This window comes from Xiphias gladius, chromosome 8, assembly GCF_016859285.1.
Source record: "Xiphias gladius isolate SHS-SW01 ecotype Sanya breed wild chromosome 8, ASM1685928v1, whole genome shotgun sequence".
Lineage (NCBI taxonomy): Eukaryota > Metazoa > Chordata > Actinopteri > Istiophoriformes > Xiphiidae > Xiphias > Xiphias gladius.
In genome coordinates this window covers 19,563,372-19,586,700 of record NC_053407.1, presented here as the reverse complement: position 1 = coordinate 19,586,700, position 23,329 = coordinate 19,563,372, and the positions used below count along the sequence as shown (strand labels likewise).

General features: G+C 40.6%; 3 protein-coding genes across 5 annotated transcripts; 2 read left to right on the top strand and 1 right to left on the bottom strand.

The window, feature by feature from the left end:
* The first annotated feature begins 20 nt into the window (after nt 1–20).
* gnb5a (guanine nucleotide binding protein (G protein), beta 5a) lies at nt 21–4,232 on the top strand. The gene is made up of 11 exons (XM_040133776.1): nt 21–156; nt 707–843; nt 980–1,021; nt 1,597–1,673; nt 1,773–1,905; nt 2,285–2,428; nt 2,536–2,627; nt 2,992–3,040; nt 3,503–3,599; nt 3,864–4,030; nt 4,131–4,232. The coding sequence occupies exons 1-11, from the start codon at nt 21–23 to the stop codon at nt 4,140–4,142; spliced, it is 1,086 nt and encodes a 361-aa protein (XP_039989710.1). The 3' UTR covers nt 4,143–4,232.
* A 1,210-nt stretch (nt 4,233–5,442) lies between these two features.
* On the top strand, nt 5,443–18,813 carry ap4e1 (adaptor related protein complex 4 subunit epsilon 1). Of its 2 annotated transcripts, XR_005707997.1 has the most exons (22): nt 5,443–5,771; nt 7,135–7,206; nt 7,327–7,450; nt 7,705–7,778; nt 7,859–7,980; nt 8,103–8,262; nt 8,406–8,572; nt 8,687–8,760; nt 8,860–8,982; nt 9,081–9,190; nt 9,278–9,417; nt 10,261–10,373; nt 10,483–10,601; nt 11,443–11,745; nt 12,257–12,368; nt 12,462–12,600; nt 12,689–12,944; nt 13,835–14,392; nt 14,477–14,667; nt 14,750–14,910; nt 16,223–16,456; nt 18,707–18,813. XR_005707997.1 is itself a non-coding variant. In XM_040133664.1 (21 exons), exons 1-21 carry the CDS (start codon nt 5,631–5,633, stop codon nt 16,381–16,383), a joined length of 3,420 nt encoding a protein of 1,139 aa, XP_039989598.1. In that variant the 5' UTR covers nt 5,443–5,630; the 3' UTR covers nt 16,384–16,687. The 2 variants fall into 2 exon arrangements, 1 of the variants encoding a protein (XP_039989598.1); XM_040133664.1 differs by lacking the exon at nt 18,707–18,813 and having other exon boundaries at nt 16,223–16,687.
* LOC120793548 (aromatase-like) lies at nt 16,764–22,676 on the bottom strand. Of its 2 annotated transcripts, XM_040133737.1 has the most exons (10): nt 22,391–22,675; nt 21,252–21,487; nt 20,699–20,849; nt 20,454–20,608; nt 20,095–20,271; nt 19,846–19,960; nt 19,646–19,760; nt 19,372–19,534; nt 19,040–19,281; nt 16,764–18,954 (listed from the first exon to the last, which is right to left on the bottom strand). In XM_040133737.1, the coding sequence occupies exons 2-10, from the start codon at nt 21,415–21,417 to the stop codon at nt 18,703–18,705; spliced, it is 1,536 nt and encodes a 511-aa protein (XP_039989671.1). In that variant the 5' UTR covers nt 21,418–21,487; nt 22,391–22,675; the 3' UTR covers nt 16,764–18,702. The 2 variants fall into 2 exon arrangements, with proteins under 2 accessions (XP_039989671.1, XP_039989670.1); XM_040133736.1 differs by having other exon boundaries at nt 19,040–19,534; nt 22,391–22,676.
* Nucleotides 22,677–23,329: the final 653 nt, after the last annotated feature.

Below are 23,329 nucleotides of genomic sequence, written 5' to 3'. Positions count from 1 at the left end.
CGCCCGCACAAAGGAAATATATGAGATCCCCCCTGGTCCCTGAAATGGCGACACAGGAGGTACCGCTGAACGAGACCCTGGCCCACCTCAAAACGGAGTCGGAGACGCTGAAGTCGAAGCTGGAGGAGGAAAGAGCGAAGCTGCACGACGTCGAGCGTGAGTGCTGAAAATGGAGGGGCCTCGCTTCGCCCCCTGCGTTTACACCGTGGCGGGACGAGTGGCACCAAATGTACCGAAATAGCCTCCCGTATTTTTTTAACGAGAGGGTCAAATATCAACCGATTTCACAGGGATGCGAATTTGTCGGAAGTGATTATCGATCTGATTGGCCTGACGTTACCCCAGATGTGACATTTTACAGTCCAGTGCGTCCAGCCACATCTCCTCTGTGTAGTGGCTTTGTCCAACCACGTCTCAGGAATATAGCAACAGTAAAGATGTTGAGTAAAAATGTGAATAACTAGAAACAGGCTCTTTTGTTTCTGATGCCTGTCTGATGAGATGCTCATAAGAGCCGTTTGAGGGCAAGACAGATTAAACAAAGATTAATTCAATATATCCCTCCATTTAGCATAGGCCTACTGTACTTTAATCCTTATTGCTGCCAGCAGTATTAATCGAGGGTTAGAAGCTTGACTGTAATGTACATTATGTGTGTGTGTGTGTGTGTGTGTGTGTGTGTGTGTGTGTGTGTGTGTGTGTACAGTGCATCAAGTGGCAGAGAAGGTGGAGGGGCTGGGTCAGTTTGTCATGAAGACCCGAAGAACTCTGAAGGGACATGGCAACAAAGTTCTGTGTATGGACTGGTGTAAGGACAAGAGGAGGATCGTCAGCTCCTCACAGGTCACAGACTCAGCTGAGTTTTATGCTTTTAGAGCCGATTTTCCACCTTGACTGACTGACTGCAGAGTCAGTCTGCGATTGAATATAATCGTTGGTATGTGGGTTTTACATTGTACTTGTTCTAATCTCTTTGCAGGATGGAAAAGTGATTGTATGGGATGCTTTCACCACCAACAAGGTAACTGCTTTTTTTCAGTGTACTGGTATTTTATTACAAAATGAAGATCATCAAGATCAAATTTTGTTTAACAGAATTTTTTCTTTTTCTTTTTTTTTTTACACAATCAGTTTGTGACCTTAAAGATTTATCTTAAGTCCAAGTCGTAACCTTAACAATGCCAACAAGTACATGTATGTGGAGTAAAATGTAATGTTCATGTTAGTGTAATAACTAATCCAAACCATGAGAAGACACAGCAGAAATTAGACACATTGAAAGCCAAAATATATGTGTGTAGATTATAAAATAGGAGTTATCAATATCATATGTTCATAAAAAAGGGATTTGTCATTTTTTGTGTAATTTATAAAGGGCTGCAATAGATTCTTCTAATAAGCTTATAAGTGAGAATTTCACATTACCTAATGTCGTGTGGAAAAGGGAGGGATGGGAGGCGCTACCCGAAATTGCTAATATAAAGAGCTGAGGAACAGCCTTAAACTGGCCGCTCTGCTCTGATTATGCCTAATGAATTTGAGTCATCTCCATGTCGCGGTGGGGTTCATGCAGCCTTGTCTTTTGATGTGTATTAGGAGCATGCTGTGACAATGCCTTGCACCTGGGTGATGGCCTGCGCCTACGCCCCCTCTGGGTGTGCTGTAGCCTGTGGGTGAGTATCTTACCACCAGTGATGACCCAACTGCTGTGTATTGCCTATCTGGTTATCTGGGGGGGTTTTTTGGTAAACTGGGGTTTTTCTCTGTCACAGTGGCCTGGACAACAAATGCTCTGTGTATCCTCTGTCCCTGGACAAGAATGAAAACTTGGCCGCGAAGAAGAAGTCAGTGGCCATGCACACAAACTACCTGTCCGCCTGCAGCTTCACCAACTCGGATATGCAGGTGAGACTATCCCCATTTCACAATAAACAGATAAATAATTACACAAAACGAAAGAAGGTCAAATATATTTCTACCAAAAAAATTGTAGTTGCTCATTTCGTGTTAAGCTTCTGTTTTAACAACAGTTTAGGTTCCTGCACGACTGCTTCTCCTCTCATTATTAGTCAGAAATCACTGCCTTCCATATTCGGGTGAAAGGAGCTTCGCCACTTTGTTAATAATTCACAGCAGCCAGTTGCTCGTGGTTTGGTGTCCTGGTCACATGATGTTTCACACAGCAAAGACAACCCGTTTATAGCCTTGTGTAAGCTCACACTGGCTCCTACTGAACTCAAGAACAGCCGTTATTCTTCCTCCTCATCGTCTGCTTGTGTTAAAGATCCTGACATCCAGCGGGGACGGCACATGTGCATTGTGGGATGTTGAGAGTGGGCAGCTGTTGCAGAGTTTCCATGGACACGCAGCAGACGTCCTCTGCCTGGACCTGGCCCCCTCCGAGACCGGAAACACATTTGTTTCGGGGGTGAGGACACTTATTCCTCAGTTTTCCTTACTCCTTATCACTTATTCAACGCAACTGAATTATTTAAAGTATTTCTTCATGTTCTACATGATTTTCTATTATCACAGGGTTGTGATAAGAAGGCCAATGTGTGGGACATGCGTTCAGGGCAGTGTATTCAATCCTTTGAAACTCATGAATCAGACATAAATAGTGTGCGGTAAGTGACTGCCTTGAAATGGCTCTGTCAACTTTGACTTCTGTTATAAGTGTAGAGATAAGCATATTCTTCTATTTATCATACAGTGAGGAAAATACAGATATTTTAAAGCCATATGTGTAGAATTTTTTATGTGGTTGTAGCATCTCTCAATTTATTCTGATGACCTATGTTTTTTTTTGTAGAAAAATGAGACAATCCTGGCAAAAACTTGATTTTAGCCCATTCATTCTAGGCCCCAGTGTCTTTTCATACTACCACTGGGATTCACTAAAAGTCAGATATAATCTATGTATATCCTATACACAGGGGCTTTAAGAGACTAATTTGTTCCTAACTGTGGCTGTCTGTTTCTTTTTAATAGATACTATCCCAGTGGAGATGCATTTGCATCTGGCTCAGATGATGCTACAGTACGTATTCGGATATTATTTACGGGTTTGATATTAAAGGAATAATTTGACATTTTGGGAAATATGCTTGTTCATTTTCCTGTCGAGAGTTAGATGAGAAAATCAGTGCCACTGCCTTGTCTGTATGGTAATTATGAAGCTGCCGCGAACAGCCGGTTAGCTTAGCTTAGCAATAAGACTGTAAACAGGGGGAAACATCTAGCCTGGCTCTGTCTGAATGTAACAAAATGCACCTCTGAAATTCACTTATTAACACGCTACATGTCACTCGTTTCATCCGCTTAAAAACCGAAGCATGAAAATTCACAGAAAGAAAGCAAATAACCGTATTTCCCAAATTGTAAAAAACTATTCCTTTAAACTGGCATAGGAGAGGCTCCTGTTATTGACTTTACAAAGGGCTCTTGTAAATCAACGCATCTAAAACGCTGCTGAAGATTCAAACACTGACCTTTGTTACAGTGCCGCTTGTATGACTTAAGGGCAGACAGAGAAGTGGCTATTTATTCCAAAGAGAGCATCATATTTGGGGTCTCCAGTGTTGATTTCTCTCTCAGTGGTAAGATTCATACACATTTCTGCTTCAAAATGACTCAAACACAATTAAATTGAATTAACTGCAAGTTCATAGCAATTCAGTTCCCCCCTTAGGTTAAAGATATTGCTTTACATACTGTTAAAACCATTTGTGTGTGTGTGTGTGTGTGTGTGTGTGTGTGTGTGTGTGTGTGTGTGTGTGTGTGTGTGTGTGTGTGTGTGTGTGTGTGTGTGTGTGTGTGCGTTTGTGTGTGTGTGTGTGTGTGTGTGTGTGTGTGTTTCGCAGGCCGGCTACTGTTTGGCGGCTACAACGACTACACCATAAATGTTTGGGATGTTCTCAAAGGGACACGGGTGTCTATTCTTTTTGGACATGAGAACCGTGTCAGTACGCTGCGAGTTTCACCAGATGGGACCGCCTTCTGCACAGGTTCCTGGGACCACACTCTTCGGGTATGAGATGTCTGTTGTTATAGTCTGGTCCGACAACTTTTCAGTCTGAAATGACCTTTCTTGTGATATCTTGTTATGGCTGCTGTTTCTTTATTTCCAGATCTGGGCTTAAGGATGAAGACACGGAGGATTAAATGGTAGACAGACCTACTGAAGACACCCCGATGTTTCTGTTTGCTAGAGTACAATCACAGAGATAGAGACTCAGTTTTGATTGTACAAAGAACATATTAATAGAATTGTATATACTCCAGTTTCATGACCAGGGTATATTTACATATTTCAGAGAGTAATTAAACCAAATGGCACGCTTGCATTACAGTATGATTGAAAGAAAATTGCACAGAAGTACTTATGATGTAAAATGTATATTGCAGAAAATATAATTGGTAGTGACTAGCATCAGTCTAGGATAGAAGTGACACACTAAAGTGATGTATTGTATGTGCCCACATAAAGGACATTACTTGTTTATTTATTTGTTTTTTGCACAAAAAATAATGGAGGAACGTAGTCTGTGGAAGAAAATGGGGACACAAGGAAACAGAATGAGAGAGGAGAGAGGAGAGGATGCGGATATGCGGCTTCTCTGTAAATGAGAAATATTGGAAAACGATGGATGGTAGTCAGGATGATTAGATTGGCCTGTAGAAATGAATCAAAATTAGTCTGCAGCAATTAAAAATAACATAACATATGATTGAGCATTGCCATAAAATACTATAACCAAAAATAAAAATTTGTAGATTATTAAAGATTAAGATAGACAGCAAAGTCATGTATTTTTAATTCTACATCTTCTCCAATCTTGAGAGCAACTCACCTGCCAATATTATTCTATTGTAAGAAAGCACATTTAAAGGTAAACCTACGATATACAGTATGATGTTTGTTTTCCATCCCTATGATCATAAAATATGATTTACCTCTCTGTTTGTTTCCAGCCGTGGAAGCCACTCACGGCTCAATGCGCACATTCAGCCACTGCAGACACCCTGAACCTGTGGTCCCCCACTAGCTATCTAAATACTAATATACAGATATTTAAAAAAAAAACAAAACAAAACATATTTCAATTCTTATAATGTACTCCTTTTCATGCAGTTGTCCAATGGCTGTAATTTCATATTTACTGTAATTAATTTATTGTAGTTTAGTGTACAGTTATACAAGGGACTGTTTATCAAAATATTACAAACATAATAAACCAAGTTTTGAATATCATAACTGTGTGTTTCATTGTTGTTCTTTACCCTTTTCTTATGGTTTTACAGTTATTTTCTTGCCAAACTACTATTATAATCATTTAGACCAATTGATTTAGACCCAGTCGCCACTGTTTTTTTTTTTTTTAAGGTTTCTAATAAAGTTTCAAAATTCAAGGGGAAGTGACGTTGTCATCAAGCCGTGGCTCGTCTGCTGAATCAAAACAATGGCCGACTGGCAAGCTAGCATTTTACCTCTTGTGATCTTTTTAAATGTTTAACAGGCAACGTTCACTGTCTCTGTGTCAGAGAGTCCCGCGGGGATGGAGAGATGATTTAAGGAGTGCGTTTTTGAAGGAAGAAGACAGCTGACAAGCCCGCTTTTCGCTGCCAAAATGAGCGATGTTGTGGAGAAGACCCTGACAGCTCTGCCTAGCCTCCTGTCTTTAGACTCTCAGCCTGGCTCTGCGAAACTGTCCTCCACCTCCAAACTAGGAAACCTCATCAGAGGAATCACTGAGCTAACGTCCAAACATGTGAGTCTGCCCTTTAAAACCGGAGCTAAGGCGAAACAACATGAGTCTTAGTCAGTTTTTCATGATATGCTTTAATGTTAGCTTGCTAAGATGACTATGCTAAGCCTAAAAAAAAAAGGTGTGCTTGTGTTTTTTTAACTAATGTTTTTTTTTTTTTCACTACATGCCAAGTATCCCGTACTAAGTTTTACACTAATTCTCAGACAGTTTATGCTGTGCTTTTATTATCATGTGGATACTCGGGTGAAATACAAATTGGATTATTTCAAAAGCTTGTCCTTGTTGGTGCGTTCAAGTGCTTGTGATAAGATCAGACCCTCAGGCTGTTCAGAGTGAGGCTGTCAACATGCTTTACATGAACAAACTGTGCTCTAGGGAAGTTAAACCTGGAAGGGCACAAGTGGAGAGAAACCAAAAAAAATCCTCCTGCTTTTCGTCAGATAATTCTCAATCCGTCCCACAAACGCCTGAATGCAGCAATCGAAAATTGTTTCCAACTGTCCCTGTTTGCAACTACGGCAGCATAACGACTGTGGGATAAAAATGCAGCTAATTGTCACTGAGATGGACTGCCAATCTAAAGCAAGTCTCTCCAATTTGATATTCATTGTGTGCCGACATGGTAAACTTTAGACAGTAGGTGGGGGTAATGTACTGATTAACAAATCTTTCGGTTTGATTTATTGAAAACATAGTAATATATTTATAAGCACATCGCACCAGATTGGATAGAACGATAAATTCCTAACCTTGTTTCCACTGTTGCCCCGCCAAATGGTCCACAGTCCAGAAAGCAGGAAGTAAAAAACTATATATTTGAACTGTATAAGCCAACAATCTACAAACAATATACATTTTTTTCAAGAAGTGGACAAGGTAGAAGATAACCTAGACACCCAGAGTATCACATGATAAATGACAATGGTTGCGTGACATTATTCAAGGTACAAACCTCATTAGGTTAAAAGGTAAAACATAAATAGTACATTAAAATACCTGCATTCAGTTTAGGGAATCTAGATGCAATGTTTAACTTTTGCCATGAAGGCCAGAAGGTTTGACACTTTCTTAATTAAAGAAGGCAGCTTATTTTGTCCTTAGCACTAGCATACAGAAAAGCATCTTTAACTGTATAAAATCCATAAAAACATTTGTTTGTTGCACTGACTCTGGTATTTTTACTTTTAACCTTTCCCACCTTTTGAAATATTTGTGAGTAGCTGGAGACACTTTCATGTAAGCTCTTGATATATGAATAGGCTGAAGTATGTTTCTTTAACCCAACCTGGTCAATGAACGCAATTAGAGTTTTCCTTTAGACATTTGCTCTGCGAGTCTTCAGTTGTATGTTGCTCCTGTTCAGGAAGAAGAGAAACTTATTCAGCGGGAACTAGCATCCATCAAAGAACAGGTGTCCTCCCCCAGCACCTCCATGGTACGGCTGTCCTGATTTTTCGTTTTGGTTTTGCACAAGAAACCAGATTATTCAAAACGTCCAGTGATGCCTGAAATTGCTGATGTGTTTACTTCTTCCTTGTGTCATAATTTGATTCAGAGGCAGATGAAGGAACTAATGGTGAGAGCGATCTACTGTGAAAGCCTGGGTTATGAGGCGTCTTTCAGCTATATTCATGCCATTAAACTGGCTCAACAAGGCACAGTTCTGGAGAAAAGAGTTGGTATGTTCTTTTGTAATTAGCTAAATACCGTAGTCATTCCTCAGAATAGTTTCCTAGTGGTTCTGCATTACTAACTTAGTCTCATGATCCACACAAGGAGCATGATTCGTAGCTTTTTGAGTTTTTAAACTAATGATTATTGAGAACCTTCTTCATTTGTCATCACAACAACTTTATTGGTCTAACCATGAAACAACTCCACTGCATTTTCCAACACTCCCACAGGCAAAAATAGTTTTCTGTGTGATTTGCAGGTTACCTTGCTGTGTCCTTGTTTCTGAACGAAAGTCATGAGCTGCTGCTTCTTCTTGTGAACACTGTGTTAAAGGTGGGTGTTAGGTTTTTACAGCATTTGTCATCTTGAGTTTGAACGAGACTAAGAGATTTTGATGTATTTTGTGTTTGCAGGATCTTCAGAGCACGAACCTTATTGAAGTGTGCATGGCTCTAACTGTTGTCAGCCAGATGTTCCCCAAAGATATGATACCTGCAATCCTTCCTCTGGTGGAGGAGAAACTTAATCACCCAAAGTACGAAATACTTGTTGCCTTTCCTGTTCAATTAGTTACCTGTTTATTCATATGGTAAATGGAGCATGAAAAATTAGCTTGAATCTCGTGATTTATAAGTGTTTCTCATAACATATTTGTAGAGAAATCATTCGACGAAAAGCAGTCCTGGCACTTTACAAATTCTACCTAATAGCACCGAATCAAGTTCAACACATCCACAACAAGTTTCGCAAAGCGCTTTGTGACAAGGATCCCGGTGTGATGACAGCTTCACTACACATCTACTTACAGATGATCCAGGTAATTTGTTTTTCTGGACTCGACTTCACCACGCTTACTGCTTTTTATTGGAAAAAACATTACGTACATCTCGGTTTGATCATATATGGTGTAATCTGCTCCTGTCTACTCCTAATCTACTCCATATTTTTCTCTTGTTACAGGAGAATCCAGAGGGATATAAAGACCTAACAGCAAGTTTTGTCACCATACTGAGGCAGGTGGTGGGAGGAAAGCTGCCCATGGATTTTAACTATCACAGTGTTCCTGCTCCTTGGCTTCAAATCCAGCTTCTCAGAATACTGTCCTTACTTGGAAAAAATGACCAGAGGTAATTATTACTTATTCTGTCTTTGGACAAACTGGATGTTTATGCTATCGTGTGGTTGTGCTCCGTTGACGAATTCTCACAAATAGATTTTACGAGTCTGCTCTGTGTTCACAGTGCAAGTGAGATCATGTATGAAGTCCTCGACGAGTCTTTACGAAGAGCAGAGATGAATCATAACATTACCTATGGTATGTCAAAGTTAGAGTAACATTTCTAATAAATGTGGTTGTTTGAAATCATTTAAATAATTCCATCAGCCAATTATCTACATCTCTCTTTATTTCCAGCAATATTATATGAGTGCGTAAAATGTATTTACACAATTCATCCCAAATCTGAACTTCTGGAAAAAGCTGCAAAGTGCATTGGCAACTTTGTTCTGTCACCGAAGATTAATCTCAAATATCTAGGTAAGATCCCAAGAAAACATGATTTAATACAAGTAAAATTTTCTCCACTGACAATCAAGATTTCTTATATAGACTTTATTTATTTGGCGTTATTTTAGGTTTGAAGGCCCTAACCTACGTGGTCCAGCAGGATCCTAAACTGGCCCTGCAGCATCAGATGACCATCATAGAGTGTCTCGATCACCCTGACCTCATCATAAAGCGTGAGGTGAGGCTGATACTGGCGCAGTTTGGATTTTGGTGTCATAGACTTTGTAGGTTTACAGGATTTGGTGCGTTCTGTGTTCTCTTGTAGACACTGGAGTTGCTCTTTCGGATCACTAACGCCCAGAATGTCGTGGTCATTGTCGAGAAGATGCTGGAGTTTCTGCACAACAGTACAGATGACTACAGTACTATTGACCTAGTGGGGAAGGTGGCAGAACTGGCAGAAAAATATCCTTCCGAGCGCGTCAGTGCTCCGTGTTAAATGTACATTTGTTTACCTTCGGCAGCCCGCTGCACCTGGAAAACGGGGAACCGCTTACAAAAATAAACCACAGTCGTAGAATTATGCTGATCTAAATATTGAAATAACAGCCATCCGCAAACTGCAATGCCTACTGGAATTGCTTCACCGATTCAAGAACCAAGTCATACTTAAAACCCCTTCCACTACATCTCATATATAATTCTGACTGTTTTTCAACCCACATCCTGTTACAATGTTTCTGCTCATTAATTACTCTGCGTAGTATGACTTTATCATGGTGGTGAAGTGGTAAATTTCTTAAAACTTACTGTACCTCTTTGTTGCAGCTTTTCATTGGGCTTAAACACAGTCTAAAGGGGCAATTGTCGAGGCCTTCAAAAACAAAGATACATTTTGTTTTAACAAATGGGTAGCTCACGATATCGGTAGGCTTATTTGTTCTGACAGTTAAAAGGGGTCACAAACTTTGCTTTCTGTGAAGTTGAATTGTGGTTATCTCAAGTTGAATTTACTTTCTTATCTATATAGATATAGATAAGAAAAAGTCAATAAAATCTGGAAGAAAGTACGGTTTTCAACTCTGTTTTTGTCAGTGGAGCAAAAAGACAGTTATGACTCACTCCAAACTTACTGGTGGTTCAAGGCCTGGATGATAACTCTGTTGGACTGTGTTAAAGCCCGGTGACCTGTAGCTGAATTTCTCAGTTTCCCAATACTAAAGCCTCTGGTAAAGTGCAAGTATGACATTTAAATCAGTGTTTGGGTGAAAACCTTGTTGTGTTACTTTTTCCTATAAAACATTATACATATGCACCAGACAACGAATGGTTCATTGAGACCATGAACACAGTGTTTTCAGTGGGTGGAGACATGATGCAGCCTGACATCCCAAACAGTTTCCTTAAACTGCTGTCTGAGGGTGAGATAACCACATATTATTCTGTGGTGTTCCTGTGTTGTGATAATTCAGTTCAGTAATTTGATACTGATATTGATTTGCAAAACTTAATTTCTCTTTAATGACCCAGGGTTTGACAGTGTGGAGGAGGACAGGAAGTTGAGGTTGTTTGCTGTGGATTCATATGTTTCTCTGCTGCAAGGAGAGCCTGGCAAGCTGCCACAGCGCTTCCTCCAAGTCATCAGCTGGGTGAGTGCTATTTCCATAATGAGCAGTATGAGCAGTTTGTATAATTCTTGTGTAATAATAATGATAACAAAAAGCAGAAGAGGGAGAAGGAATACAGTATTTGGTTTGAAGCATACTCTAATATTACTTTAAAATTTCCAGGCTTAAAAAAGGAAGAGTAGTAAAACAAAACAGGAGATGAAATATACAGTATGCATTTCATTAAATGTCAGTAAGAATAACTACAGGAAATAAAAGCAAGCCCATTAAGGACCATTATCAGGAAAGGCTCTTTTGCCCAAGGTCCTCTAGCTCTAGATCATCTCATAGTCAACAGATCCAGAAGATAAAAGTCATGCTGGAGTCTGGACTGTTGGATGGTGAGAAGTGCCCGTTGAGAAGATCAATTTTATATCCGTGTCTTAGCTTTGTAGTGTGAAAATTATAGGGGATACCCCTGCATGTTTGGAAGATGATTAACAGGACCGGAACCGAAAAAAAAAACATATTCCTGCTACACAAATTGATGATTACTTAATCCAGACTTATTAATTACAGTGAAATATTGTATACTTTTGACCTCTTTAGGCCTCTAGAAATAGAATGCAGAGAAAAATCATTCTTTGGTTTAACTGGCCACAACCATTAGACATGCAGCTGGTAATGAGGGGTCACAGGTATACACTGCTTTCCTGTAAGGTGTCATAAGCAAAAAAGATTGGGAACCTGGGCATATAGAGGATGTTGCAGTACTGTAAGCAAGATGAGATATAATCATTAGGTTGGTTATAATTTCTAAATCGGTTGCAGATAAAAACTTCTCTTTACACTGAGGCTTTGCCCCCCTCTCTGCCATGCGCAGGTCCTCGGTGATTACTCTCATTTGAGGGAGGAACTTGAACCAACCACAGTCCTGAGGCTGCTCGCAAAGCTGTTGGACATGAAGCAAACCAGCAGTGAAACCAAGAGCTGGGTCCTCATGGCAATGACCAAGCTCTGTGAGGGCGGGGCAGGTGTTTGTGTTGCTCAGGAAGTTTCTGAAACATACAGCAGCTCAATGGACACAGTGCTGAGACAGAGGGCTCAGGAGCTGCAGCACCTCAGCCAAGACTCTGGACTACGAGCCAGGGTGCTACCTCGAGAACCCGGCCCGGAGCCCCTGGAGGTAACATACATGTGCTGCAGAATTACAATAATGATTCTTAAGTGTATGTATTTGATGATTGAAACGATTATAGTTACTCCTCTCTGGCAGAGTAAGTTCTCATTATCTGATGGTTGGAGAACAGCCTGCGCAACACTCTCCCTCCATGACACACAGTCGATTAGATTAATGACCGTAATTATCAGAATAATAGGGATCATCATTGCAGTCGTTATCATTAGTGTTTTAGCATGTCTGGAGTAATCTGAAGGGTGGGTTTACCGCAGAACTGCATTCAGTGTCAGCCAAGTAGAGAACAACAACAATATTCTAAATACATACAAATTTCATGTTGCAATTTTAATGTCTTTTGTGGCAAAACAAAGTGTAAAAATAATAGACATAGTGTATTTGCAAGCGCTCACATATGACGTCTTTAATTTGCAAATCCTACGGAACTTTTCCAAATGCTCTTTTCCTCCTCACTAAAGGAGGAGTTTAAACTTGCAGCTGTTATGATGTTGGTTCCCAGGTGGATTCCTCTCTGTCATTTCTTGATGGATTTGTGTCGGAGGCATTGGCTGCTGGCGCTGCTCCATACAAACCTCCCCATCAACGGCAGGAGGAACTAGCTCAGGCAAAAGGTAAAAACCATTTAAAACTTTCAGACTGTGGCACATTTGACAGAATGTGCACTGCCTTGTTTTGAGTTGTTCTGACTGTGTTGTCTGCCTCAGCGTTGACCCTGGAGCCATACGGCTTGTCCCTGCCCATCAGCATGTCCTCCTGCAGCATCGCAGACAGACAGTCTCCTACGCTGTTGTCCATGAGCTCTGGTCTGTCGGGCGACAGTACCGACCTCTCACACAAAGGAGGGTACGTGGACACAATGTGCATTCCACTGCTGGCAGAATTATGTTTATTGTTTTGAACTCACACTGGTGGTTCTCCATTTTTGCTTCAGCTCTACAACTCTCAAGCTGGACGGAGTTAAGAGAGTTTGGGGGAGGGAGGGGTACCTGGCGCGGAGGGAAGCCGTGGAGGAAGCTGCCCAGGTGGAGGAACCCAGTCCCCTCCGGTCACCCAGCCAGCAGGCGGAGGCTGACAGCTCACACACCCAGATGCTAACTCCGACACTGACCCCTGAGCCTGGACAAGAAAAACAGCTGCTGGCATCTTCTCTGTTTTTCGGCCTCAGCTCCCAAAGCTCTGTCTGTCTGGTGAGCTTGCCAATTATTCTGTATGGGTTACCTTTATCTGTCTGAGGTGGGGCTGCACAATAAGATGCAATCTTTGAAAAATTTCTTGGATATTATAAATTGAAAAGAAAAGTACAGAATCCCGCACATCCTCCATCACACACAATTCTTGTCTGTATGAATGTCTGTAGAAGGTCTGAGGACTGAAACGTCATTTTAATAAGGTGAGTTCATGTGATGGAAAGTGTGTGGGATTCGTGAATATTATAAATGCAATTTGTAATGAAATAAAACTTATTTAATTGCCTTCTTCTGGCAGAGGTCATTTAGGGTAAAGCAGCTGCAGGCATATGACATAGATGAATCAGCTGAGTTAATCCCGAATGCTCACTTGCTGCTTGATTTTTAAATCAGGCAGCAATATATATTTAATATATATAATATATATATATTGGGCCTATACTTTTGGCCTATACTTTTGGCAGATCCTTTTGAATCATGACGAGGAAGGAACAGATTTAAAAATGTATACAACTGGGGGGCCGTTTAAGGCTGCAACTAATGATTATTATGATCATTGGTTAACATGCCAATTACTTTCTCAATTAATTGATTAATCATGCAGTTGCATAAAATGCCAGAAAATGGTTAAAAATCATTTCTTTCCCCAATCATAACTTTTCAGATCCGTTTTTAAATAACTTGTTGTCTCAAATAAACAGTCTAAAATGCAAAGATATGTAAGTTTTTCTCACAAAAGACAAAAAAAAAGCAGAAAATTTTGGACTAATCGTTTTGGCACTTCACTGGATCTACTGGCTCTATACATCTCAGCTATTTTGATGTGATATTACAGCCCTTTGCAATGTTGAAAATTCACATTTTGAAACTTAAAGTTTTCTTTCTAACAGATGGGAAAATCTGAGCCGATGCTCCAGCGATTCAAAAGAAAAGCCAAAGGTCAGGGCTCTTCCTCGGGGGCCACTGAGCAAATATCCAACTCCCTCGTCTCTACTCCCAGCACTGTGGATAACTTGCTGTGTAACAACCTACTGGACTCCAATCTCACATCAGAACTGGCCGTTTCCTCATCCAAACAGACATCTGAACCTTCTCAAGGCCTTAATACTGCTAATGGAGCCTGTGATGTAGAAGCTGATTTAACTGACAGTGACCTAAAGGGAAGTAACCTCTCTCTCATCGGGGATAACGGTGTGGTAGCTGCTGATCCTGCCCCACGTGAAGACCCTGACAGACCTAAAGACTTGTGTCTCAGCTCTCATCTGCCTGCAGAGCTCTCTGAACTCTGCCACTCAGAAATCACTCCTCTGTGCACCCTCCAAAGCCTGGATCTCTCAGCCTGTCATGTGCAGAAAGAGGATTCCTTAGTTCTAGTCATTTTCATTACCAACTCCTCTGACTCTGCCATTCAACAGATACAACTAGGTCTTGACTCAGAGCAACTAGAGGTAATGTACTGAGCTGAAAATTACTGATGAAGGCCAATGCTGTCCTTATTAGTCTTCCATATTAAAGGACATTTTCATTTTCAGGTATCCTGTTTGTCTGACAGTCCAGTGGAGGATGTAAGAAGTCACGGTGTTGCACTGTACCAGTATGCCCTGAGTGTGAAGAGGCCTTCAGTTCACGTTGAAGTAGTCGGGATGGTATCTTACCAGTTGCCTATTGAGACGCCTCATGCAGTGCAGTTCTCATACAAACTCCCTCTAACCAGCTTCATCAGGTGACATATGTTTCTGCTTTTATTCAAAGTGTGGCCTAGCAGAGACCAGTAGTTGCTTACTTTAATTTCACGTTTCCTGCAGACCCTTGACGGTGTCCACAGAGGAGTACGGGACGATGTGGCTGGCCTTCTCTCATGACACAAAGCAGAATCTGACACTGATAAGTGATGGCCAAGAACCTCTCACAGCCACTCTGAATGTTCTGAAGAGGAAACTTCAGCTTCATGTTGTGGAAATCATAGGTGAAAAGACATTCATCTCCTGCTCACACTCAGTTGTCTCATTGACCTCAACCTTCTCAACTGAAATGCCAAAGCTGAGTTGTCAATTTATAGCAACATCATGTAGGATATGCTTTGATGCTTAAAGTATGTAATAACCTGCGATGGCATTAACATGTTAGAGTAGTCTGGTTTATTCATTGTGGTAACTGCAGTAGTTAGTTTAGACATGAAAACTGTAAGTTCATTCTTGACCTCAATAGTTTTGCTAAGTAATTGTAATACGAGGTCAACTTACGAGCTTTTTCCACAGCTTTCAACCCCATCTCATGGTCTTTACCATCTAAATACATATTTCAACTGTGATGACCGTGAGATGCTTCTGAAAAAGCTAGTGGACCTTGTCGAGATTATTTTGTGAGACTAGGTTACACATTAAATATTAATCATCCGTTTTCCACTTATGCTCTATATTACTACTAACTGGCACTGCTTTCTAATGAAGTATACATGCACTTATAAAGGACTTTTTTTAATGGCGTAATGTTAATAAATTAATTATGTTAGTAAATCAGTTATTATTGCTTTATAGACCAGTAATAAGACATTGAAGCTAAAAGCCAGTTATGCTGGTGGAGAATCAACACCAGCAGATTGGATTTTTCACCACGTGACAACCCAAGTGTTCAATGCCATTCAGTTCAATTCAATACAACTTTATTCATCCCTTTAAAGGGCAGTTGTATGCAGCAACCCATCACCCAAATCATAAGATACACGGTAGACTTAGTAGGGAAGAAAGACAATTACTGTTAATGACGAAACTAAAAATGTTTAGGCTATAAGCTTAAAAAAACTATATGTGGAATTAGTAATAAATAAATTCATATATAACTTTAAATGCTTAAACAACAATCTAAAAATATATGCAAGACAACGAGGTTGCACAAAAGCATAGAAGCATCAAAACACACTAAGACCTGATCTTATTTATGGTTTAGCGCTGCTCTATAAGTATTAATAAATGATTTATTAAACATTGATAGCGCTATTATTAGTAACTTATAAACATTTTATAGTGTGTATTATTAGAATGTATTTATTTGTTAATGTTATAGTTAATTCAAGTATTGTTACATAGGTATAAGCAATGCAACCCATGTAATGTATATAGAGCATCTAGCTGAAGCTATTTAGTTTGACAGTTTTTGTTTTTTTTTGTTTTTTTGACAATCAGTCTCAACTCAAGGTCCACTTGTTCCAGATAGGCCTGATGTGTGTCCTATGTGTTTTTACACTGTTGGTGAGTTACCCTTCGTCACTCTCCCCACAGGGATTGAAGGTATTTTAGCTTGCCGGCTCCTCCAGGATCAGCCATGTCTGATGCACTGCCGTGTGCATGCAGGCACACTGGCTGTGTGGCTGCGCTCTCCAGTCCCCGACCTGCCCGACTGCCTGATCTACCACTGTCAGAGAGCTTTACAGGAGCACTGAGCCCCGACTGCAAAACCTCCACTGACACCACTGAGCAGCCAGACCACCAGACCCACAACCACTGAAGAGGAAGGTACACAGAGATGTAATGGAGAACAGAAAGAGACATCTGATGTTGTACATTCCCATCTTTATATTACAGCATTAACCATTTGTTTATCTCTCCCACTATGGGTTACTTAGTAGGATTTGGTTTTAATTGTCCATGGATCATTGATTTTTAACAGTTAAATTGGTAGAATATTTCATAGGACCACAACTGTTTTAAAGTCATGGATGGTAATAACCTCAGGGCCAAAAGACTGTTTGTTAAACCCTATGTGGGTGTTTGGTGTTTCAGCAAAGCACTAATGTCTTAAAATGACAACAGGGCTCCAAAATGACTTGAAAACTTTAATGGTTAAAACATTGTTTGTTTGTGAGTGAAATGAATACTAAGTACGATATTCTCGGTATAAGGGAAAAATCATGACGTTGTTTCTGTGCCTCGGGTATATAGTAAGAGAGATATCATGACAGTGAAGCCCGTTAGAATTTAAATAAGACAAAGACATAAAGATTGGGCTTAATTTTTCATTTTGTATCTTAAAACAATTCACTGCTGTTATTAACTGAGCTTTTTGGTTCTTTTCATGTTCATCGATACTGATTGAAGTAATACTAATTCAAATGGAAGGAATAACACCAATCCTTGAATTGGATTAACTGATGTTATTTATTAAGTGTTTTGGGAGAAACACTGGGAAGATATTGATCTCTTTTACGAGTACAAAATGAATTGTTCAGAATTTGTGGTATGGACTTGGAGAAACTATTGCAGGAGAATTTAAAATACTCTTCCTGTCAGTTAAGAAAACTGATATTTACAGTTGGTTTTTTTTGTTTTTTTTTCAAGGAGCAAAAAGAGGTTTACATCCATGTTTGTCTAAAAAAATGACATTATGCTGACATTAATCTTGTCTTAAATATAGCAGTGAGGCTCTCACTCTGCGATGTCCATATTGTCCATTTATCATTATGCTGACGTTTTGCAGAAGCTGCCTTCTGTGTGGTATGTTTGTCTCTGCACGCATGTTTGTGGTGTGTCTGTTTCAGTGAGAGTAGAACTTTAGTGGTTTTTGATTATTATATTTTTGTATCAATGCAGTATTGAAAACATATTTATTGGATTTATATTCTTACAGAAAATATTTTATTAATTTCAATCAAAGAAAAAAATCATTGTGCTTCATGTACTGTTTTGATTGCGCTGTGCCAGGGAAAGTTTACCTTTTTTCTTTTTTTTTTTTCTTTTTTTTTGCTTGCGTGCAGATCTAACGACTGAAACTCTACTTTAACCCAACGCCTTATGTCCTAACGCCAAACTGGCGTGTTTGATTTGTGCCTGTGGTACAGAGAAAAATCACTGTTTCTTAGAGTGCCTGTCAGTGCATTCTCCTAAATTCTGAATAAATTCGACATGTAAATTAGCTTGAAGCAAAGAGGGATATTATGAAAGTATTAATATTTTCTGATGCGCTTTCCTCTCATACTGGTCTATATTTGATATTTGTAACATGGGAACAATTATTTCAAGTATTCAAGTACGAAATGTAAAAAACATTTTCAAATGTAAAAAGTATTAATAATGTTGTACCTCTACTGAATTTGTGTCCCATTAACAAAGCCCATCTCTCCATATGCATTTTTCATTGTCTAAGAAGAAAAATGTTTGTTTCTTAAACACATCTACTTCAATTGTACAGAGTTGACATGACAAATACAGTGAATAACGGATAATAAACGAAAATTGGTTATAACTGGACTCAGCTCATCAGTATACAGTGAATCATCTTAATGTTAATGTTGTTAATGTTTCCTAATAATTTATATGTTTGAGTATATGCTGAAATTGTAACATGATGTGTACCAACGCTACTCACTAGACCATACTGTTACTTCACCATATTAATTATTTCTGGTGTTTCTTTCATGGTATTTATTTTTTCGACCCCAAGACAGCAAAACAAAAACTGGAATCATGTTGACTCTGGTTTTTCATATGGTGTCATTCCTGCATTGCTGTGCGGGGGGCAGAAACCTCAAACTATCTCTTCAAGCTCAGTTAAGTCAGAGTAGGCAAAACAGCTGCTGTGACACACAAATTTACTGTTTTCTATCTATATAGAAAAAATATATAGGATTGTGATAAGCTGGAGGACCGGAGTGTAAGAGAGTATTAAAAGCTCAGCAGGCCGGACTCCTTCATTTTAGCAGCTACAGACTTCAGCAGAAACAAAACTATAGTTTTCATCCAAAATGTAACAGCGTCACTGTGTTTCAGAGCTGACGGTGGCGAGGTTGTGTGGCTCGAGGGATGAAGCGCATGGTCAGGCTGTGCTGGTCCCCCACAGGCTGCTGCGACAGGTTGTTGGTCTGCCTCAAGCTGTCGAGGGTGCAGCCCTGACGAGGACACACTGTGTAACGAGACAGCAGAGTGACCAGGATGGCCTTCATCATCACCATGGCGATGTGTTTGCCCACGCAGGAACGAGGCCCGCAGCCGAAGGGCTGGAAGAAACGACTGGGCACCTGCCGAACAGAGGAGGTAAAGACTGAACTAGTGTTTGTTTGTTTCTTGAGCCACGTATTGTTTCGTGACATTCGGCTGACTCACTGTTTTTTCGAAGTTCATCAGGCTGAACTCCTTTGGTTTGGGGAAGTACTCAGTCTTATGCATAAGGCCAATGTTGAGAATGATGTTGGTTCCTTTCCTGATTTTAGTGCCTTCGATGCTGTCATCTTCCAGAGCTTTCCGCATTGTGAAATCAACCACAGGATGAAACCTCAAAGACTCATTGATGAAATTCTCCAGCACGTTCAAGCTTTGATAATGAATGTTGTCAGCACCGTTTTCACCTGGAGGTGAAAGTGCAGCACTCGTAGATTGTTGGAATAGTTTAATATTTAGCTGTTGTGGAGTGAAGCTGCGATTAATACAGAACTTACTCAAGACACTGTCCATCTCCTCCACAATCCTCAGCTCTACGTCTGGGTTTTGTTTCAGCAGCATTAGCATGAAGAAGAGGCTGATGGAAAGCGTGTCAGGGGCTGCAATCACCATCTCTAGCACGCACTGTCGGACGTTATCGGCTGAAAGCTCTCCGTGGTTCTATTAAACAGAAAAACGAAGGTAATCAGAAGGCAGCAAACGCACACCATTATCAGAACGGTAACTCCGTGACACAGATATTGTAGATTCATCAAGAGAGAGCGAACTGACCTGTGCAAAGATGAGCTCCGTTGCAAAGTCAACATCATCATCCAACTTCTCAGATTCATTAATAATTTGTCTTTTAATTTCAAGAAGGCTCTCCATCGCATCCTGCAGCTCTTGGCTGTTGGCTCAAAAATCAACACAAAGATTAAGCTGAAGAGTTCAGAAAGCAGATGTTAATGTACTGGTGTGTGTGAGGTTCTTACGCTGCTCTCTTATGCTTGTTGTACAGCCATCCAATCCTGAAGAATATATCAGGCTTTATCAGAACTGTTTGCCAGGTCTCAAAGTAGTTGTGGATTTTCTTCAGCAAGTCCTTCTCTGAGTTGTTATGAAAAAGAAAAGTAGTCAGGAGCTGCGGGTTTGAGTGTGAGAACTGGAAATATTATTATTTACTGGCAGGAAACCCATACAGTTTGAGTGTAGAATTAACAGACAGTGAACATGCAGCTGACCATTGAGAGGCACCCTGAGAAAAAGCCTGTTGGAAATGTCCACCACTATGGCTCTCAGCAGATTGAGAGCATCCAGATGTCCGGAGGAGTCGGTCATCTCCTCCAGGCTGTCCAGGTGTTTGGCAGTGGAGCTCTCACAGATCGCCACTGTCCTCCGGAGGCCAGGGCCTGTCAGGGCTGTAAAACAACACCATAACAGTACAGTAATTCCACCTCCACGAACCCGTGTCTCCTCCATCATCAGATTTGACTCTGCAGGAGTTTGATTTATTTTTGTTAACTTGTGAGGTATACGAAAAGCTTAGAAAGAGAGATGACATAAAGCACTGCAATACTCTCCGTCTACGGTCGAGGCTCACCTTTAGAAAAGTATGTCCTCACTTTTTTCCAGAGTGTGACATCATTGTTGAAAATGATACCCCTCCCCTCCATCCCAATACACTGCAGCCCTTTTTTGCTCCCAAATCTAGCCGTGTAGTGGGCGCTTCTCAAAACATGATACACTACTGAAGACCTGTAAGTAAAGCCAGGCTTTGACTCAATCTCATTGCAGAGTCATGGCATAAACTGTGAGTGCAAACGGTTTTATCTCACAACGACTCGCCTGCTCAAAATGAGGGTCTCCTCGCCGTTAATCCACACCCGCACAATGCTGCCGTATTTGTTGTTGTAGTAGTTGCTCGCTGTTCCGATCCCAGTCCAGATGAACCTGGTGTAGGTGAGAATAGGACCGAGTCCGGCCAAGAAAGGAGGACCTGGCAGAAAGGCACAGGTGATGAATTACAACATGATAGTTCACGTCTGCTGATGGGACTTGGAAAAAGATGTTTGAATCAATCTTCGGTGCTCTGATGTACATTTGGTAAGGGGCGGGAGGACTTCTTGTATGCATGTCAGTCAATAAACAATCATGCTGTTTCATTAATAATGTGACGCACAAACGTTCAGTTTGGCTCTAGATTTCCTTTCTCTGTCAGGAATTATAGAGAATTCACTGTTACTAAATTTGCATGAATTTTATTGACGTGTCCTGCCATCTCTCATTGGAAAATAAAACTCCTTTACAAGACATCTTTTTTTTTTTTTTTTTTACAGTAGTATTTAAAGTACAAAATATCTCGTAAGACAAGTTTAGAACAGTACCTGTAGTCTCTTACCTGGTATGTGCGACCGGTTTGATCGGCTCCAGGCGGTGATGAGCAGCACCAGCAGAAGAAGGAGAAGAAGAAGAAGAAGAGGAGGAGGAAGAATTTGCAGGGTAGTGGCTTCGGACACTGCATCAACCACCACCGTGCCGATGGCGAGCGTCTCTGGCGGCAGCATTGCCCTCGTGAGTCCGGCCGCGTGCACACGCCCGAACCGGGGTCCCCCCCCCCCGTCTCTCCTGTCCCGCCTGCAGATAAAAGAGTTCGCCCGGGGCTCACAAGACAACAACCTTAATCTGCGGACAGCCCTCCTTTTCCATCCCCTGTAAAGCTCCTGTCCGTCAGTGCTCATATGCCACGAAGCCCCGGCATGCACTAAAACCACAAAAATACGCCCGCGTGCGCTTTATGGCGGATCCATTCGTTGGCGACGCAGCGGGTTGTATCAGGGCACATTCATCAGATTCTAAATCTAAAATCATCGTAATGATGGTTCACAATGATCTAACATCATGTATAACACTTTAATATTTAACATAGTATTTGAGGCTTTTCAGTCATTTTTAATGTGATAGCAAGTTTATAACGGTTATACATTATAAGTGTATTCTCCTGACATATTAATTACAGCGTGTTGCACTATTTCCCCCCCTTTTACCTTTGGCACCATTACGGTGCAGCATCTTTCAAAACCTAAACGGGAGGTCAAACTGGATTAAAAGGGCCCCAGTGACGAGATCAGGGATTCCCTTGAGAGGTGGCAGTGAAGGCCAGTTCCTGCGGTTTCAAGGAGAAATGATCAGCGTGTCATTATTCCCTCCTTGCCTTGTTGAAAATGAAAGTAGTGCACTTTGCTTCACGTTTAGGCCCACCTCCCAGCTGCTTAAAATTTGCTATGATTTTGCAAAAACAGCACTGAGTCCAACACTGAATTCCCGAGTATGTTTGTGTTTTCTGATTTAATTCCACATGAGCTGTCCACTTCGTCCAATTTTTGAACTGAGTAAAACGCAAGGATTGGGTAACACTTTTGCATCTTTAAAATATTGAAGCGGTATCTGCGACAGTAATTTGGTTTACTCTCTAAACTGTTTTTTTTTTTCTTTTTAAATTCCTCACTAACAAATAATCAGATCATTAAAGCAACTTACTTCTTGTCCTGTGCTTCCCCTGACAGGTTACAGAGCAGTTTGATGAGAAACTTTTGTCCACTGGCTTTAGAGATGATCAGAATTCTCCTACCGAACAAATCACAGTGATACCGGTGTTTATAAATCCTCAGTTTAGCCTTCACTTTCCTGGTTGCTTAGAGACGCTGCCACTTTGGGGGTAACAAGGACCATTGCATGGCAGCACACTGAACAGGCCAGATAACAGTGCACGTCCAAACCACAAAGCAGCTTCAAGAAGTTTTTCATTCGTAGGAAATTCTGAACTCTTTCATTGGTTGTACTCTGCATTATTTTATTTTTTTTTTAAAATGGGCTTACATCACATTTGGTTCTGTTCAAAAGGAAAAGAAAAAAAAAAAAACCCCCACTGTCCAATTCATCAGCCAAGGAGGCTTTTCAGGGTGAAATTAATTAGCTAGGTCAGACTGACCTGTGACAAAGGGAGCAGGGGTTTACCCAGTGGCATGAGAACATTTTATTTTTTATCATTTTATGAGCTTAGTCTTAAGAATTTCATGTCAAATTTCTGTGAACAGTTCACTCACCACTTACTGACTTCATCGTAATAAATCAGAGATGCAAACGTGGAATGGAAAACAGTGTTCAAGCGGTGGGCGTGTGCTTATAATGAGCTGCCCTTCAAGCTCAGTGGCCTTTTGAAAAGCTGGTATGCTGTTGATCAAGATATTGGCCTCACATTTAGGGGTTTAGGTGGGGGCTTTTATTCCAAATTGGCTGACAAAGTTGCTTTCCTCATTGCAGTAGCGACAAAACTGGAACAATTGGGGCTTTTATTTTGAAACGGAGGAATTTTTGAGGTTACTTGTACAACAATACAAGTTGAGAAAAAAATATGCAACTTTGATTCTTTATTTGGTAATGCATGTTTAGATAATAAAAAACAGCATCAAAACCCCT

Bases quoted from the DNA above. Each gene is read 5' to 3' on its own strand.
- ap4e1 (XM_040133664.1), top strand. From the start codon at position 5,631: ATGAGCGATGTTGTGGAGAAGACCCTGACAGCTCTGCCTAGCCTCCTG. The intron at 9,191-9,277 runs GTGAGGCTGATA...GTTCTCTTGTAG, and splicing joins ACCTCATCATAAAGCGTGAG to ACACTGGAGTTGCTCTTTCG. The intron at 14,911-16,222 runs GTGAAAAGACAT...CTCTCCCCACAG, and splicing joins TCATGTTGTGGAAATCATAG to GGATTGAAGGTATTTTAGCT.
- gnb5a (XM_040133776.1), top strand. From the start codon at position 21: ATGAGATCCCCCCTGGTCCCTGAAATGGCGACACAGGAGGTACCGCTG. The intron at 1,022-1,596 runs GTAACTGCTTTT...GATGTGTATTAG, and splicing joins ATGCTTTCACCACCAACAAG to GAGCATGCTGTGACAATGCC. The intron at 3,041-3,502 runs GTACGTATTCGG...CCTTTGTTACAG, and splicing joins CTGGCTCAGATGATGCTACA to TGCCGCTTGTATGACTTAAG.
- LOC120793548 (XM_040133736.1), bottom strand. From the start codon at position 21,417: ATGCTGCCGCCAGAGACGCTCGCCATCGGCACGGTGGTGGTTGATGCA. The intron at 20,272-20,453 runs GTGAGCCTCGAC...GTTGTTTTACAG, and splicing joins GAGGACATACTTTTCTAAAG to CCCTGACAGGCCCTGGCCTC. The intron at 19,761-19,845 runs GTAAGAACCTCA...TTGAGCCAACAG, and splicing joins AACAAGCATAAGAGAGCAGC to CCAAGAGCTGCAGGATGCGA.